Here is a 17,912-nt window from a genome sequence, read left to right on the forward strand (position 1 = left end):
AAAAACTGACACGTTACTAAGTAGTAACGTGTTAAAAACTGACACGTTACTAAGTAGTAACGTGTCAAAACTGACACGTTATTAAACTGGATTTAGCAACAATCAAATTCGTAACACGCCAGACATGTTACTAAATTTTAGTAACATGTTAACCCTAGTGACACGTTACTAAACTACTGTTACTAACCAACATAATTTTTGTAGTGACATCTCTCTGATTCACCATTCTAGAGCACCCATACACCTGATTGAGAATTTAAAGATGCCCAAAAAAATATATGTTTTTATGAGATAACTCCTCTAAAATTAGTTTGTTCTGCCAAAAAATATATGCTTTTATGAGATAACTCTTCTAAAATTAATTTCTTAACCCCCTTAATTTTTTTTTTCTTCATCTCCTTACCTAAAAGTCTAATTCCGCCCTGTCAAGGATGTTGAACATCAAATTAACCAACCTAAAAACTAACATTTAGTGATGGCTTCTTTGTAAGATAAATGTTTTATAGGTAGAAGGAAAAGTACTTCCATGACTTAGTAAGTAAAATACTCATGGAAGTAAACTCATGAAGTGAGTCTTTATATAAGCATATAAATAGAGTATGGGTTAAATATATTTCAGACCTTTCAACTAACAGCCATTTTTTATAAAGCCCCATGAATTGATATATGACACTTAGGTCCATTAAATTACCATTTTGTTGTAATCCAGCCCCTCTGTTTGCATTGACAGTATGTTTAGATGGAAAGGCCATATTTGACCAAATTTTTTTGAAAATGACCTCGTTTTGACACTTAAAAACCCAAATTTACCTATTATAATTATTAATCAATAAAAAATATTTAAAAATAAAATAAAAAACTAAGTTTACCACCTTTGGGTGGTTCCGCCATCCTTTAGATTTATGTTTTAAGTTTTTTATATTATTTTGGATTTGAAAAAAAAAAAAAAGAAAAAAAAAGAAAAAAGGAGGGTATTACTTTTACATCCAAACATACGGCAACCTTTAACAAAGTGGCTTAAATGTAACAAACTGGTAGTTTAATGGAAATAGGTGTCACAATTCTCTGTTCGTGAGACTTTTTAAAAAATGGCTGTTAGTTGACACGGGTAAAATATATTTCACACACGTAACCACTTTTCCATCCAAACAAGCGGTAGCCTCTAACAGAGTGGCTTAAATGTAACAAACGGGTAGTTTGATAAATCTAAATGTCACAGCTGTCAGTTTATGAGGCTTTCTAAAAAATGATTGCTAGTTTAAAGAGCTAAAATATATTTAATCTTATTTTTAATTGTGGTTTTAATTGTAGTTCAAATTGCTTGATCAAAAATTGATACGGTGACACTTAGATACGTGACTCCGTTTGTTAAAGGGTTTTGGAGTTTTAATGATTTGATACTGTAGCAAAAATTGATTGATGTGAAAAATAATAAAAAATGTAAAAATTTATTTTTTTGAAAAAGTGAAAAAGTAAGAATGTTTGGTATAAAAAAATTAAAAAAAAATTATTTTGTAATAATTTTTTTTATTTAAATAATAATAAAAAAGTGATTGATGTGATTAAAAAAAAAAAAAAAAAGATGAATAGTATTTAACAAGCATGTATTTTTCACTCCCCTCTCTAACGTGTTCCTCACCTCTGAAAGCAAAATGAACGAACTATTATGTTCACGCGCTTTCCACCACATGAACGACACGCACCAATAACGATACCACTTCCCTTCAAGTTCGTCTCCGGAGCCCACGTTCGATTTGGAGCTCCTACTGTTCACCGATCCAAAGAATTTTGCGTACCGCTTAGTAACCAAAGCCCATTTTCTAATTTCCTATCCTTCAGATCTTGTTCGATTTTTGATATCATTCAATACTGAACTACACCATCAGTTTGGAGCAAGACCAGCTTCTTGTTTTGCGGTTTCTTTCTTTTTTTTTTTTTGGAAGCTTAAACTTGTTCTCGAAGAGACACACTTGAGATTTTGAGGCTAAGCTTGTTTCCAAAGAAACTCACTTCAAGATTTCTTGCCAGATCTGTTGGTGAAGCTGGGTTTTTTTTGGGGTGTTGAGCATGGTGAACAATTTAATTGGTTTTTATAGAAGATGATTTGGTTCTGCTTAGATCTTAGCCAAATTTTCATCTAGTATGGATTTGAGATTGAAATCTGGGGTACCCATTTTGAGAACTGTTGCTTTTCATGGAGGTTGAGTTTGTTTCATGGGACGTAGATTGGTGAATGTGTAAGGAAGTGAATTGGTGGGTCTTTGTTTAGAGGTGATTTTGGATTAAGGGTTTGGAGGAAAACATGTTTTGGAGGGACCGTGAGAGGGAGAGCAAAGAGCAAAATGGTGGACCGCCTTGTGGGCAGGTTCGAGTGCTCGTTGTTGGTGACTCAGGTACGTGTTAAGATTTTATTCTGAATTGATTATCTTCTTTCTTTGCTGTTATGTAATAGTATGGGCCTTTTCCTAATTTTGATTGGCTCCGACATGTGTTTGCTCTTATATATGCCTTTAAGCTTGTGGTATTGGGTTGTCGTATTGGATGTTAAATGATTTTCTTATGTAACCCCAAATATAGAATATGGCTTCTGAGACTTAAATTCTGCTTGAAACTATGAGGATGAATAGGAGGCGGTGTGTCAATTTTTGTATGGAGTTTGCTTATTTGTGCTATTTCAATTGTTGCGCTTTGGATCAAGAAGTGCAACTTGAATTGACTGGTGGAACTTATGTTCTCGCTTCTACTTCCATGAACCGTAATATTTACAAGAACATGAACCGTAATAGTTACAATAACATATCTTACTTATATGTCAAAAAAAAAAAGGAAAGAAAAAAGAATATGAGAACTTATGTGACACATGGAATTGGCCGTAGATATGAAACTTATAGAACTTCTTTTTTGATAAGTCCAACTTATAGACCTTCTTTCACGGATGATTTAATACTTCCTAATCTTTTGTACTGTAAATTAGAAGTGTATGTGGTCTCTGTTTCAATTATTTTCTTTGATGGCAGGTAATTGCGGACATGATTTTCCTTTTTGTTTTATTGGTAAGTTATAGAACACCTGCTGTCCTGATCCTAGATGGGAGGAGCTGCCATTTGAGCTAGAGCTCATTGGCATGGGCATGAAAGATTTCTTGCTGTGGTAGGATTATAACGTTAATTAACAGAATTGAAAATTAAAATGGTCTCATCTTAGAGATTGATTCTTTTTTATTACTGGAAAAATGTACTTATGTCAGATGGACTTGGTAATTGTTGCCACACTTTAGGCTAATCCTTACCTGCCTTTACCTCAAATCAACATAAAAAACATGGACTTTAGTATTCCAAGAAGTAATAAGCTATGTAGTTTATGAATTCTTCAGGTACTTGTTTTTTCTAGATCTTCCCTCTCTATGTTTGTGTGTGTGTCTATAGATACCGAACATGCGAGTTGGCTTATGGAGCTAAGTTGTACTAGACAGCTATGAGCTGTTTGCTGAATAACTGTGTTAGGTTTACGTAGTACTCATAAAGTATGTTGACTGTGATTTGAATGTGATTTTTTAAATAGGGGTTTAGGTGATGGTAGTATTGTAAATCTTTGTTGCATATGTGGATGGTGGCACATCATCGAGCGGATGTTCCTACGTTAGCAGATTTCATGAACTTATTTTATTCTTCTCCCTATTAAAGGCTCATCTTTGTATACTCCTTGTGTATTAGGGTTGCACCCCTTTGCGCTTTATTAATGATATTGAAATTACTTATAAAAAAAAAAAAAAAAAAAAATTGTAAATCGATGATGGTTGTGGTGCATCCTCTATATGGATGTGAATCAGTAATTCTGAATTGTTTAACTTTCTGGTGCTCTTTCTTGTAGAATCCATGCAAATTGCTTAAATGCAAGGGTGTTACCCTCCTTCTATGTCTTTCTAATTTTATTACTTGCAAATGTAAAAGGATTGCAAGGGCGAGAGGAGACCATTTTTGGTCATGTGGTGTGTGTTAGGTGTAAGGTGCTATCATAGACTTCAATATCACACGCGCGTGCGTGCACACACATACATATACCTACACAGGTATACACAAATGGAGGGTGATATGAATGATAGATTAAAAATTGCTGAAACAAATTTGGCTTAAATTTCATGTGATAGTAGTCTAAAAGTTGCATCCAGTATCATGCCATTTCATTCCTTTTCATATAGTTCTTAAATTGATTAGCAGGTTATAGATGCAAATGTGTCTACAATCTCAGAACTAGGGGCTTAAAGAAACACATTGCTGATTAGGATTGTAATAATGGCTGTATATAAAGGAATAATTACATTAGGGTCTAGTGGCTTTGAATTTTAACTGATCTATCTTGGTGGTTTTTACTGGAACAACTTGAAAGGGCCCTAAACTCTGAATGCGTTAAAAGCATTAGGCAACATAATTCTAAATAAATCGGAAAAATTAACTAAGAATTTCAAGTCTTGAATTTTACTATCATACTTGTTATTATATATATATATATTTTCTGAGGCACACATATGAAGCATAGGCAAACCTTCCTTGCATGAGGTGTATGCTTTATTAGTATCTATTACTTTTTAGAGGTTTTGAGTCTACCGCTTCAAGGCTCTCTATAAAGATGATTTATATATCATTATGCAATATATCATTTGAGGCTAGAGATAGTGGCTCTAGTCGGGGTAAAGGCAGGACAACTTTGCGGGTTTAGGACTGTTTTGTGGGTTTAGGGCTTATTTGGGGTTTTAGGGGTTTGTTTTGCAGGCTTAAGGCTTCTTTGGGTTTTAGGGTTCTCTTATGAGGGTCTTTTGTGGGCTAAATTTGGTTTTCATGTGTATACTTCCTATGTACTTAGGGGTGCCTTACGTTTTTTTATCTATACAACTTTACTTGTCAAAAAAAATATATCATTATGCAATAGCATATTTTTTAGACATCCAAGAGGATAATGGAAGATATGGTTAAGATATTGTATAAGGCACTAGGGAGTTCAAGAGATTGGAATGCTCCATAAATTACGACTCTAAAAGTGAGAGTGCAAGCCATAAAAAAGGATAGGAGAGGGGTATCTCAGTTTTTAGTGAAGCCTAAATCACTATCTTGGAAAGTGAGAGGGTTGAATGAGGGGGATAAATGCCTGAGGGTGAACATTGTCAGAGTGTGGAAAGTTGATATTGTATGTTTTCAAGAAACTAAGCTGAAGGTCATGTCTCGTAGTGTTGTGCATAGTTTGTGAGGGTGCCATCATGTGGATTGGTGTTGGCTGGAATCTAGAGGGGCTTCAAGTGGTGTTTTGATTATGTAGAATAGGAGGGTGGTGAAGATTATGTTAGAGAAGATTATTTCTAAGTCGTAAAATTTGTTCATCCAAGGTAAGCAAATCCTAGATCTTGTTCTTATTGCCAATGAATGCCTTGCTAGTAGAGTATGATTTAGAGAACCGGGTCTTATATGCAAAATAGACTTAGAAAAAGCTTATGATCATGTTAATTGGGATTTTTTGTTGTACATGTTGAGGAGATGAAGTTTTGGGGGGAAATTTTACTCTTGGATAGCTCATTGTATTTTCTCAGTTCGTGTCTTGATTTTGATGAACAACACTCCACAGGTCCTTTTGGTAGGTCCTCTGGCTTAAGGGTCCGTTTGGATTTGCGATTTCAAAATGTGCGATTTAAAAATTGCAATTTTAAATTGTGTGATTTGAAAATGTGTTTTTTAAAAATGTAGTTGACTAAATTACAGTTTAACTTTTAAAATTGTGTGTTTTCAAAAAATTACTCAATTGCCTGCAATTTGAAAATGCAAAAAATTTGCCTTTTCAAATTGTAATTTTTTTAAAAACGCAATCCTAAACGAGTCATTTTCTGTGATTTGGTTTACAATAACACTTTTTATCTACGAAATCACAATGCTAAGTGCACACTCTAAGACCCTATGTCTCCTTTGTTGTTTGTCATGGTGATTGAGGCGTTGGGTATAATGAAATCTGTTGCAATGAGTGGGGGTTTGTTGTCTGACTTCTTTGTGGGGACAAGGATGTTGGTGGGACTGATATCTCTCACCTTCTGTTTGTTTATGCTACTTTGATTTTCTGTGGGGCTAACCCAAATCATCTATGTCATCTGCGGTGCTTATTCTTATGTTTTGAAGTTGTTTTAGGCTTAATTAATGATAAACTTGGGCTAAGTCGAAATTGCTTAATGTGAGAAATGTTGATAATGTGAACTTGTTGATGTTTAATCGAACTCTCTTTGAAAAATGGCTTTGGCACCATGGGCATGGAGAGAGAGGCTTGGTAGAGAATGGTGGTGGACTTTAAATTTGACAGTTCATGGGGTGGGTAGTGTTCTAATGAGCCTCTTGGGGCGTATGAGGTGGGGTTATGGAAGAATATTATGAGGGTTTGGGGAAGTTTTCGAGCCATACCAGGTTTGAGATGAGAGATAGTTCCAAGGTTAGATTCTGGCATGATATGTGGTGTGAGGATATGGCCCTTAAGAAAGCCTGTCCAGATTTATGTGGTATTGCTTGCACAAAGGATGTTTTTGTAATTGTGGTTCCATTTAGTGGAATGTGAGCTTTGTTAGAGCAACTAATGATTGGGAGGTGAATGTCTTTGTCTCGGTCTTTAGGGTGTTGTATTTAGTTAGAGTCGGGAAGGTGAAGACAAGTTGTGGTGGGTCCCCTCGAAAAGAGGGTGTTTGGCGTTATATCCTTCTATAGTGCATGGGTTGTAATGATGGCGTTCGTTTTCCTCAGAAGAGTGTTTGGCGGACTAAGGTTCCTTTGAGGACAAATTTTTTTTGCTTGGTTGGCGGCCTTAGGAAAGATCCTTTTAATGGACAATCTTAGGAAATGGCACATCATTGTGGTTGATAGGTGCTGCATGTGTAAAAGGAAATAGGATAATGGACAATCTTAGGAAATGGCACATCATTGTGGTTGATAGGTGCTGCATGTGTAAAAGGAAATAGGAGAATCCGGGGATCATCTTCTTCTTCATTGTGAGGTTGCTTGTGCCATATGATTTTTTTTTTTTTTTTTTTTTTCAGGCAATTTGGGCTGTCTTGGGTTATGCCTAGATGAGTAGTGAACTTGTATGCTTGTTGATAGACTACCAGCAGTTCTCGGAGTGTTGCTATATGGAAGATGGTGCCTTCGTGCCTTTTGTGGTGTCTATGGGGGGAGAGGAATGACTGAATTTTTGATGACCGTGAGAGGACATTGGAGGAGATTAAGTTTTTATTCTTCAATACTAAATATCTTTGGACAGCTCTGCTTTTGTTTCTCTTTTAGTGATTAGTTATTATGATTTTCTTGTTCTTCTTACTTTAACTGACTAGGTATTTTTTCTTGTATTCTTTTTGTGTATATGGAGGTGTCTTGCACTTTTAAGATATCTCGATTACTTAAAAGAAAATTTTATATGGGGCCTAAATGAGACATTCAATCTAAAGGTAACATATCACACAAGAACGGACGAATACTCATGATCTGCTTTCACGATGTGGGTGCTGCTTTATTATGTCTGTAACAGTCTTTTTCCTTTTCTTGTTTGCATTTTCTCTTATGCTTTAGGTACTTATCTTCAATTCATAAACCTTGGATAGGTGTTGGGAAAACTTCTCTTGTTCATCTGATTGTCAATGGTTCTTCCATCGCTCGCCCTCCTCAAACAATTGGATGTACAGTTGGTGTGAAGGTAAGACTTAATATTCCTTTGATTCTGCAATGAAATCCACAGCAGCTGCTGAAGTTTAAGTCTGCACCAAATAATCCCTGTTTCTTTTATCCAGCACACCACTTATGGAAATTCTGGTAGCTCTTCAAGTAGTATAAAAGGTGATGCTGAGAGAGACTTCTTTGTGGAACTTTGGGATGTTTCAGGACATGACCGTTACAAAGAATGCCGGTCTCTTTTTTATTCCCAAATTAATGGTGAGTACAGACTTTCCTTCCTTCCATATATGTTCTATTCCTGATAGCTAATCGTGTATGTCAAGTGACTCAAATCTGAGAAATAAAAAGAAGAGAAGGTTCCAAAAGAATGCACTTATATGTCAAATCTAAAGAAGAGAAAAACGACTCCCAAGTAATAGTAATTTCCAATATGTAATTAATGTCAATAATATATCTCTAGTTAAGAAATTTGCAGGCCTTGCTAGGCTTTCGGTGCATTAGTAAACATTGTTGAATCTCCTGATCCATGTGGGTTCTACTTCATGATAATCCAAAATGGTCCCATATTGGACTTTCTGACTATGAAAACCGTGGGTCACTTGGAACCATGCAATAAGTTGCTGACACATTAGCATCAAGGGCAAACAAATATATAATATTCCCAACCATATATTAGTTTCTGATTTAGGTTAAGTTTGATGCTACAGAAAAGTAAATTTAGTAAGTAGTCTATTTACTATTTGATCATAATTATCTAAGAATTCATTGAAAGTAAATATGTGAATCAAAGACAGAGAAAAAAAATCTTTTTACAGGAAGCTTTTTGGAGACATCTATGCAATTCTCATTGTCTCACATTTCTCTTAAGTAGTATCAGCACACTGCTATTACCATTGTAGTGGTACAGTCATCGTTCGACAGAGATGAGACATTGTTTTACTAATTTTATTTCCCTCTAAAACTAATGGTGCCTCAATATACATATTGCGAACATGGCTTCTATGATTTCTACTTCTGAGTTTGGCTTGAAATTTGAGTGTAGGTATCATTTTTGTTCACGATCTCTCCCAGAGAAGGACAAAAACAAGCTTGCAGAAATGGGCAGCTGAGATTGCTGCAAATGGGGCATTTTCAGCTCCCCTAGGATCTGAAGGTCCCTTTGGCCTTCCTGTCCCATTTATTGTTATCGGTAACAAAGCTGATATTGCTGCAAAAGAGGGTACAAGAGGAAGCAGTGGCAATCTTGTTGACGCAGCTCGTCAGTGGGTTGAGAAGCAGGGTTTGCTTCCTTCCAGTGAGGAACTCCCGCTGACTGAGAGTTTTCCTGGTGGTGGAGGCCTTCTTGCGGTAAGAACTTTTTAATTACATCAATGTACGGACACCTTGAATTTCATCATATTCACCTTTTATAAATCTCACTTGTGTGGACTTGAAATCATTCGCTCTTTTGCCTAGAATTATTGTATCTTATAAAATTGAAGTCACTTGCAAAATTAGAAACCCAATTTCCTGAATTGACCTAGAAGAGGCTGCCTAGATTGGCTTGGATAATTTTCTATCCTTCTCGATTGTGGAAGCCGGCCTTCATGGAGTTAGATGGTATTTCATTTTTGAGAACATGTGGTTAAAATTAGAGGGTTTTGTGGATAGAGTAAAATAGTGGTGGACTTCTTATCATTTTCAGGGTTTTCTGAGTTACATTTTGGCTCTCAAACTCAAGGCATTGAAAGTTGATTTAAGAGTTGGAATGAGGAGGTGTTTGACAATGTAGAGAGAAAGTAAAAGCTTCTTTTGGATGGTTTATGGGTTCTTGAGGGTTTGGAAGAAGAGGGACTTTTAATTGAGGAGGAGAAAACGAGGAAGGCTACAATGATTAATGATTTGGAAAGGATAGCTCTTTTAGAGGTGGTAAGTTGGGGAGGCAAAAATCAAGAGTGCTATGGTTAAGAGAGGGCAACAAGTGCACACATTTCTTTCATCGAGTGGTCAATTTGAATAGAAGGAATAATTCCATTGACTAGTTGTTGGTTAATGGTACAATTTCTTTAGATCATACTTGGATTAGAGAACACATTGTGCAGTTATACGATAGCTTGTTTACCGAACGGTTCAGTTGGCAACTTAGGTTGGATGACCTTAGTTTTGATTCCATTGGGGAGGATGAGGCCATTTGGTTGGAGAGAGCTTTTGAGGAAGATGAGGTCTTTGAGGTGGTGACTTATTTTATTTGAACATTACAAGTTACAAGTTACACGCATGACTTATTTTATTTGAACTACTCAAATTACCCTAAAAGTATTAAAATTAAAAAAAAAAAATTAAAAAAGATTGAAGTCCCAAAATTGGTAAGCGGTGGCTATGGATGCAGTTTGACCACTTCTAAAATATTCCACAGCAATGGCGGGTGGTTCGGCCACCCTCAAAATGGTCAAGTGTGGGGGTTGGTTCGGCCACCCCTTCCTGTTATTATTTTAAATAAATTTTAAGGGTAATTTGGGCAATTCAGTTTTAAAAAATTCACATGCATATCACGTGCAGCATTTTCCATCCATTTTAGTGCCAGCTACTAACGAAGAGTGTAACTTGTAATGTTGTGGTAATTGAAGGAGGTCAACTGTCGGGTTTTAAAGTTTGATGGTTTCACTTCCTAAGGAGTGGTAATTTAGAGGGACTAAATGTATTTTCCTCTTAAATTAAATAGTTATTAACTAATATCCATTGTGCGATACTTTTATGTCATGGTGTATGTGTTTGGCATATGCAGGCCGCTAAAGAAGCAAGATATGACAAGGAAGCTGTGATGAAATTTTTTCGAATGGTCTGTATTCTCCCTCTTTCCTTTCCCTTTTGTATGGGGCATCATCCAACTTTTGTGTCAATCCCTTGTTGCAGCTAATCAGAAGAAGATACTTTTCAGACGAGTTACCTGCACCAACTCCTTGGTCTGTATCTCCTGTTCAGAGAGCCTCACATCGTTTGGATGAAAACTTAGGCGATGAGGATTTGTCTTATAAGAATACGAGGTACATTCAGCTGAACACTTCACAATTTCTGCTTTGCTTGCAACAAAGTTTCTTTAAACAATAATCATCATTGTCGTTGTCATTGTCTTGTGGTGAGATATACTTGCTTAAAAACTAATTTTGGCAGTTGATAGAATATGGCTGTAATTAATTCTTCAGGCTCAACATCGGTATTGTATTGTAGTTTTTGGGTTGTGTTTAATTACCAGAAAGATGGGAGAGAGGCCAAAAGCTTTGAATATTTTTTTTTTTCTATGAGTGGTTTTGAATGGTATTTGCAAGATTTTTCAGCAGGGCTTGTGTTCTGATGACACAATTTGAGGTCTTACCAGGCCATACCACTGATATGTTACTGTGTGTGTGTAAGACATAATCGCATCAATGAGTTGTCATATCCCCCCATTCTACTTTTATTTGGATTACCCTATTTGCAGCTATACTCATCAATATATTCATTATGTGCACAGTTTTAGTGGCGATCCTTACAAATATAATGTGCTCCCTCCCCTTCCAGCACAACGCAATCTCACTCCGCCTCCCACACTTTATCCCCAGCAGCCAGTTTCGGTTTCTGAAAGTTACAGCCTTCCAAGATTTTCCATAACTGGCTCTCAAGAGATCAGCAGCAGTAATGCCAGATCAAAGCGCTCAGATATCAACGTATGATTATCGCTGCTTCACATTTGATCTTAGCCAAAAATCCGAGGGAAAGGTACACGATAATCACTGGCTCTGATTACCGAGCTACAAAGATTGCTTTCTTGCTCGAATGGGGATCACATAAAGCTGTTAATTCTTCTCTTTGCTATGCTTGTTAAAAATTGTGTTGAGTCTTTTATATCAACAGGCTCTCCCACAGTAACTGGTTTTTGTCATACCATTGGTTATAATGTACAATGATTGATTGTTGGACCTGAAACTGCAGGTGATTCTTTGAATCTTTGTAATCAAACTCTCGTTATTCTTTTCCTCATAAATTCTACTTGTATAAAAAGCATTATTTTGACTGCTCAAGTGAAAAATTACTATGGATATCGAATGTATGAACTTAAGAGAAAGCTGAGACGCGCTATAAAGATAAACAATCAAATGTGTAAAAGCTCTCTTAGGGCAAAATTAATTATCAAACAGGAATCGACTTGCAGTCCTTCTTGGAGGATAAAGGGCTAAATTGATTACATCATTTAATTGCTCCGGACGCATTCCTTTGGGTAAGGGGGCTATGCCGTCCATATACGGCAACCAAGTCGAATAGCTGCTTGTATTTGCCTTGCTTTTCGTCTTGCTTGCTTCCTGTACTGAATTCTTGCTCTTTTCTGGCTTGCTTTGCGTTCTTGTTGCTTGCTTGGGCATGTTTCCCGGGTTGTTCTTCGTGGAGGTCTTGCTCTTGCTAATTGGATTTGGGTGCTCTGTCGCCATGATTTCTGAAAATCTGTCCAATTCAGAATTAAATAAACATGTTATTATTAACCCTAAATTTAGTCATATTATTTGTTAGGGTTTAGTGTAAGCGTTTGCAAAATTACGTACCAAAACAAGGGTGAATATATTGTGAAAATTCTGGGTTAATTCTCAAAAGTAATCTCTGTACAGGTGTGCATAAATTGTGAAAACAAAGAGATTTTCAGTTTAACGTACCTGGTGATCACACAAAGTTTTTACGAGCAAAGTAGAATGGTGAGAGAGAGAGAGAGAGAGAGAGAGAGAGAGAGGGTTTCACTGTAACATTAGGAATCAAGTGTTCTTATAGTGTTTGGAAATTGGAAAAAGATTACGTTTTTTATCGTGATTAGTTTTTGTTTTATAAAAGAGAAACAGTAAATAAAAGTAATTACCATGCAGTAAAAGCAAAGTGGGATGGAAAGATTAAGAGACACATAAATAGAAATACAATTGCATGAACACACAAAAGCTGTACTAGTTTTCAATGGCTTAATGCAAACACTTTTTCTAATTTCAAAATCAAAAATATTTACGGCCGGTTTGGGATTGTGTTCGATAGGCTTAAAAGTGCTTTTAACACTCAAAAAGTCCGTTTGAAGAAAAAAGTACTCGTTTAGTAAAAAAATTAAAAGCGTTTTTAAGGGTCCAAAAAGCCTAAAAATTGTCAAAATGTATTTTTCGCAAAAGCTTAAAAATATAACTTTTGCCCAAAAGCTCTTTTCGACTTTAAAGCTCTATGTCTCCAACGCAATCCCAAATATGTTTTTATACTAAAAAAAAAAAAAAAAAAAAAAAAAAAAAAAAAACTTTATAAAATTATTAAACAAACAATTCAATATGTAATATACTTTTTAAAACAAATAAATATTTTTCAAATTTATGATCAAATTTAAAAGAAAAAGAAAAAGAAAAAAGATAATAGCATATTATTCATGCAAAAGAAAAAAGGTAACTACATTATTTAATAGATAAATCAAACATACATAGACATAATATAAAAGCACATGGGTATACCTACAAAGAACTCTTTTCTACCTATATATATATATATATATATATATAAGATAGGATTTGATTAGATTTTGGGATTGATAATGATATTGAGAAAAGATAATGTTATTGATTAACGAATCAGCCTTTCTTTAAACAAAAATTAAGAGTTAATTAATACTGTAACGTTAATAAAGTGAGATAATATTAAAATAAAAGTGTTTTTCTAAACTTACTCTTTAAGTAATTGAACTATATATGTATCATTTAATTGTATTTCTATTATTTAAATTTTCACTTTATTAGAAAAAAAGATATTTGCCATTTATCTAGAACCCTATTTTTGCCGCTCTTTTCACCTTCTCACAAGCTCGACGATTTCCTTGTTCCAGGTCAGACCTCTCTCTTTCTCTCTGTGCTCTTCAATATATGTGGAATTTGGGTCTTTTTGCTGAACTATGTAAAAGATTAAACCCTATTGCTTGTGCTCTTGTAAAATGCTGTGGTTTTTTTTTGTGAATTTGATCTGTACCTGCTCCTCTTGATTTCTAGGGTTTTTTTTTTTTTTTTGGTAGCAATCCGAAACCCCAATTTGAAAATGGTGGCCAGGTGAACAAAGCGATTTCTGTTATTCTAGGGTTTTCCTACCTCATCACTCTTAACTTAACCCTCAGAGGGTTAATGGGTTTTCTTATTCCATTACTTGGCGTTTGGTTTGAATTGTAGCAATTTATTCGGCTTGGCTAAAGAACATGGTGTCACCCAAAGTAAAATTAGAAGGAAAAAAGAAAATTTGGGTCAAGCAATTGGTGTCTGCAGTATGGAGAACGAGTAAAAGGGCTCGGCATTGCATGAAGTTTAGATTGTTTTATTGAATTTTTTGATTAACTTCTTTGGATTCGTCTTTAGTTTCCCTTTTCTTAATCCTAGATGTGCACCACGAAATGTCAAGTAAATCATGGTTGGTTTTAGTTTTTGCTCACTAATTTAGTGGTAATACATCGGGATGTGATTTGCATGATGGGCATATAGCATATTCATCTTATATTATATGGGAATCCAAAGTTTAATAATAGTATTGGTTAGAAAGATCTCCCATTTCCATGATTGGCATCAGCACTGAATGTCCTTTGAATATCTTTTCCTGATTTGTATTCTTTATGAAATTTTAATAGAGCTCTCCAACTATATGGAAATTTTTCGTTTACTGTGAGTAGTATTAGTCCGTTGATTTTACAATATTGCTGCTGTCACTGGAGTTGGCGCCATGACCTGTATCTCATAAATTCTATTATATACCAAAATCTCTTGGTAAAATTTTCTTGTACTAATGTGTGCGCTGACAATTAAATTTAAGATTAGATGCACATCAAAGTTTGTAAGTTTCAACCTCATTTGTGGAATGAGTGCAGAAAGAGTAGAGGAAGAAGAGGAGCTTGACCTCTGCATCAGTAATGGTGGAAGTATGGTGGTCCCTATTGGGGGCTGCTATCCCAGCAATTGTGGCAGGGCAAGCTTTTAGACTGAAGAAAAAACGAGCTGAAGAGCAGAGGTTAAAGAGTGCTAGAGGGAGGGAGAAGAGCTCTGATGAAATTTTTGTCTGCGAAAGGGTATGTACATCAAAGAGAATGTTGAAAAAGGTGGGTGCCTTCTCAAAGGACCCAATTCCTGATACCTGTGTTACTGTCTGTGGTGTATCTGAGCTCGATGCATGTGCTGATGCCTGTGCTCGCACTGTTTGTGTAAACCAACATCAAGTGCCTAACTGGAATGATGTCTGCTTAAGGAGATGCCAGAGTGAATGTCTCAAACTCTCTGATGCCCGTTCTTCGTAGTGCATTGTTTTTCCTCATTTAGACGGTAAAGCGATAAACCGTGGTGGTATCATAGTGATGTTTGATTCCCACCTTCTGAAATGTTTTGTCTGACTCTGAAATCTCAATGTGATTTAGTTTGGAATCAATTTCAAGCTCCACGAGCTAAGATGGTGTGCTGAATAACCTCATGGCTTTTTTGTGGGGGAAGCCGGTGATTATTGCTTCTTTGAATAGCTAATTTACTTGCTAGATTTTGTTTGGAACAGCATTTGTTGAAGGCACATGTGCATATATAGGTGCCATCTCATTATGTATCAGATTAGAACTTGTGCAGATTTAGGTGTCTTGCCAAGTCCCTATACATGTCAGAGCATGACTTGCCTCTCTGCCTCTCTCCCCCTCACGCACACATGCATGTCGGCACGCACGGGCATTTGCGTTCTTTTGGAGAAAGTGAGTTAAGAAGTAATCTTACTCTTTTCCATGGATTTAGGCGTAGCGTTGAAACTTTAGAATTACATCTGGTTTTCATACTGTCTATGGTTAATTGGAGGGGAATTAGATTTCTACCTGTTCAATGCATTTTACCTTATCAAGTTTTCTCATCAGCATTTAACTCTTTGTCTAGGACGATCTGGTTGTTTGATTGAATCCAAGAAAGATTATTTACGACTGAAAAAATGCTTGGTGATCATGATATTTGGTTCTGGTATAAGTATGCATGCACAAAAAGGTATGAAAAACATTACTAGTGTGCTCACACGACACAAGAACATTAGACATGGGCCCATTTCTCCTCTGCAATTGGTTTCATGGAGTTCTTGGAATTGTTGCTTTAATTGTTGGGTATTATTTTGCAGTTACAATAATAATTAGATTAAATTTCCCCCACACCATACATAATAGAAATTTGGGAAATGGTTGCAATGGAGGATCCTTCCCATTCTTGATCCAAAAGGAAGAGAGAATGGAGGATCCTAAGGAAATATAACCATAAGCCGAAAAAGGGGTGGACTTCTCAATAATAGACCCAAAATGAAACAAGGGTGCGAAAATACAAATAGAAACAAACCGTAGGAAATAGGACAAACAAATGGTTACCAAAGCAGAAGGACATTAGATTAATGCGTATCTATCGAAACCCTACTTGGAAACAACCATCAAATGGAGGCTGAAGCGGTAAAAGTACTGTCAAAGTCGAATCAAGAACTGCAGAAGAGAGATGCAACAACACAGATCTGGCTAAAAAAGCCTCCACTAAAAGATCAAATCACATAAGAGCTCAAAAGCAGCAAATAATAAAAATAATTGCGAAAATACATTAGGCGGAGGAGGGCGGTGGAGTCGAGAGTAAAAGTAGAAAAGCGCTGGAAAAGAGAACTCAAGCACCGGCACATGAGGGCCACGCGCTGGCCTGTGGAGGTTAAGAGAAGCCATAGAGAGGGGCGATGGGAGAGAAAACCATCGATCAACCAAGAAACAATGAGAAAACAAAAGAAAAACAAAGAGGAAAAAAAAAAAAAAAAGAGAAGAGTGAAGGAGGATAGAAGCCATGCCTCCTCCTTAAATGCACTCATTGAGGAGGTAGATTTGTTCCACAAAGAAAGCGGAAGAGAAATCAAAAAAAGTTTCAAAGCTTCTCTCTCTAGAGAATGAAATTAATGTTATAGTTTAAAGGTGGCGCTTGAATGGTCCTGCGAACAGGGACGGAACCAGCTTTAAATTTGAGAGGATCTAGGGCCAAAAAATTTTTGGGGTGTGACCAATTGGCAAAAAATACCTTAAATTATTATTATTTTTTTGCCTTCAAAATTTTTTTGTCTTGTAATTTGGGGGGACGAGGGCTACTGCCGGTCCCCCCCTAAATCTATCTCTGCCTGCAAACCGAAGACTGAAGTTACTCATTTTCTTTTTTTCTTTTGCGATGAAGTTATCATTGAAACAAATGAATAGATGCAATACAATTTTACAATGCAGCATTGTTGTCTTAAAACACAACAAATTGTCTCTCACACACTACCAAAGCACCAAAGTTGATTAAAGCTCTGCCTCAGACTCATCTTTATCTGACATGCTCTCCTTCACCGCCTCTTTCATCTTGTGCATTGCTTCCCCCACCACTTTGCCTGCCAATTTGGCAGATCCTTCAACTATGTTCTTGCTCGTTTCAAAACTCTTCTCAGCTGCTTCACTAATCTTTCCTTCAGCGCTGTTGCCATCAACACCATTTGCTTCATCCTTGCCCTTGAACCTGACCAAAACATACAAATGATGAAAACAAACAATTGGGTACACATGAATCAATAAACTTACTCTAGATCTGGGTGGGAAAATTGAAACTGCATTTGTTTCATAATAGTTTTGATTTTGTTCCAAGATTGTTGATTGGAATGTGCCAATACAGAAATTGTATCCTTCACTATCTTTGCAATAGAGGGCTTCTCTTGCTGGTTTTGGGCAGCATGGTGTTGTCCTCCTCCAATTGTTGGGAGAATTTGAAGAGAAACAATGGTGAACCACAGAAGAAAGAATGTAGTGATCGTTCTGATAGATCTATCCATGCCAGTATATTTGGAGGGGGGGATCAAAAGAAGGGATTCAGGAGAATTGCAATTTGAAAACATGTTCCATTTACATGGATGACAACGTGGGATTAGCATCTTTCATGTAGGTGTTCTTCTTTGAATTGTTCAAAAGTGAGAGACATTAATGGAGATGTTCGATCCAATATTGGGGGACCTCCATATTCATTTTGGCCGTTGAGCTGATCAACTGTATATAACAGCCAATCAAGTGAATCACTAGCGTTATAACTCTAAGCCTTTTGCCATTCAGTCTTGATTGAAAATTCTAGTACGAGTAATGTTATATACTATACGAGAAATTATTTGTGTCAATAATTTGTCCATATTTCTCTAATATTCTCTTGTAAATTCAATAGATCAACCATTAGA

General features: G+C 36.1%; 3 protein-coding genes across 4 annotated transcripts; 2 read left to right on the forward strand and 1 right to left on the reverse strand.

The window, feature by feature from the left end:
- Window positions 1-1,666: 1,666 nt before the first annotated feature.
- Window positions 1,667-11,722, forward strand: LOC132166148 (Ras-related small GTP-binding family protein). 2 transcript variants are annotated; one of them, XM_059576921.2, is made up of 7 exons: window positions 1,667-2,393; window positions 7,616-7,707; window positions 7,802-7,943; window positions 8,728-9,032; window positions 10,450-10,503; window positions 10,578-10,708; window positions 11,223-11,366. In XM_059576921.2, exons 1-7 carry the CDS (start codon window positions 2,303-2,305, stop codon window positions 11,281-11,283), a joined length of 876 nt encoding a protein of 291 aa, XP_059432904.1. In that variant the 5' UTR covers window positions 1,667-2,302; the 3' UTR covers window positions 11,284-11,366. The 2 variants fall into 2 exon arrangements, with proteins under 2 accessions (XP_059432904.1, XP_059432903.1); XM_059576920.2 differs by having other exon boundaries at window positions 1,674-2,393; window positions 11,176-11,722.
- Window positions 11,723-13,452: 1,730 nt separating this feature from the next.
- On the forward strand, window positions 13,453-15,104 carry LOC132166133 (thionin-like protein). Its single transcript, XM_059576905.2, has 2 exons — window positions 13,453-13,533; window positions 14,554-15,104. The coding sequence occupies exon 2, from the start codon at window positions 14,596-14,598 to the stop codon at window positions 14,974-14,976; it is 381 nt and encodes a 126-aa protein (XP_059432888.1). The 5' UTR covers window positions 13,453-13,533; window positions 14,554-14,595; the 3' UTR covers window positions 14,977-15,104.
- Window positions 15,105-16,927: 1,823 nt separating this feature from the next.
- LOC132166783 (uncharacterized) lies at window positions 16,928-17,624 on the reverse strand. Its single transcript, XM_059577668.1, has 2 exons — window positions 17,272-17,624; window positions 16,928-17,209 (listed from the first exon to the last, which is right to left on the reverse strand). The coding sequence occupies exons 1-2, from the start codon at window positions 17,616-17,618 to the stop codon at window positions 16,996-16,998; spliced, it is 561 nt and encodes a 186-aa protein (XP_059433651.1). The 5' UTR covers window positions 17,619-17,624; the 3' UTR covers window positions 16,928-16,995.
- Window positions 17,625-17,912: the final 288 nt, after the last annotated feature.

This window comes from Corylus avellana, chromosome 11, assembly GCF_965113065.1.
Source record: "Corylus avellana chromosome 11, dhCorAvel1.hap1.2, whole genome shotgun sequence".
NCBI classification, from domain to species: Eukaryota; Viridiplantae; Streptophyta; class Magnoliopsida; order Fagales; family Betulaceae; genus Corylus; species Corylus avellana.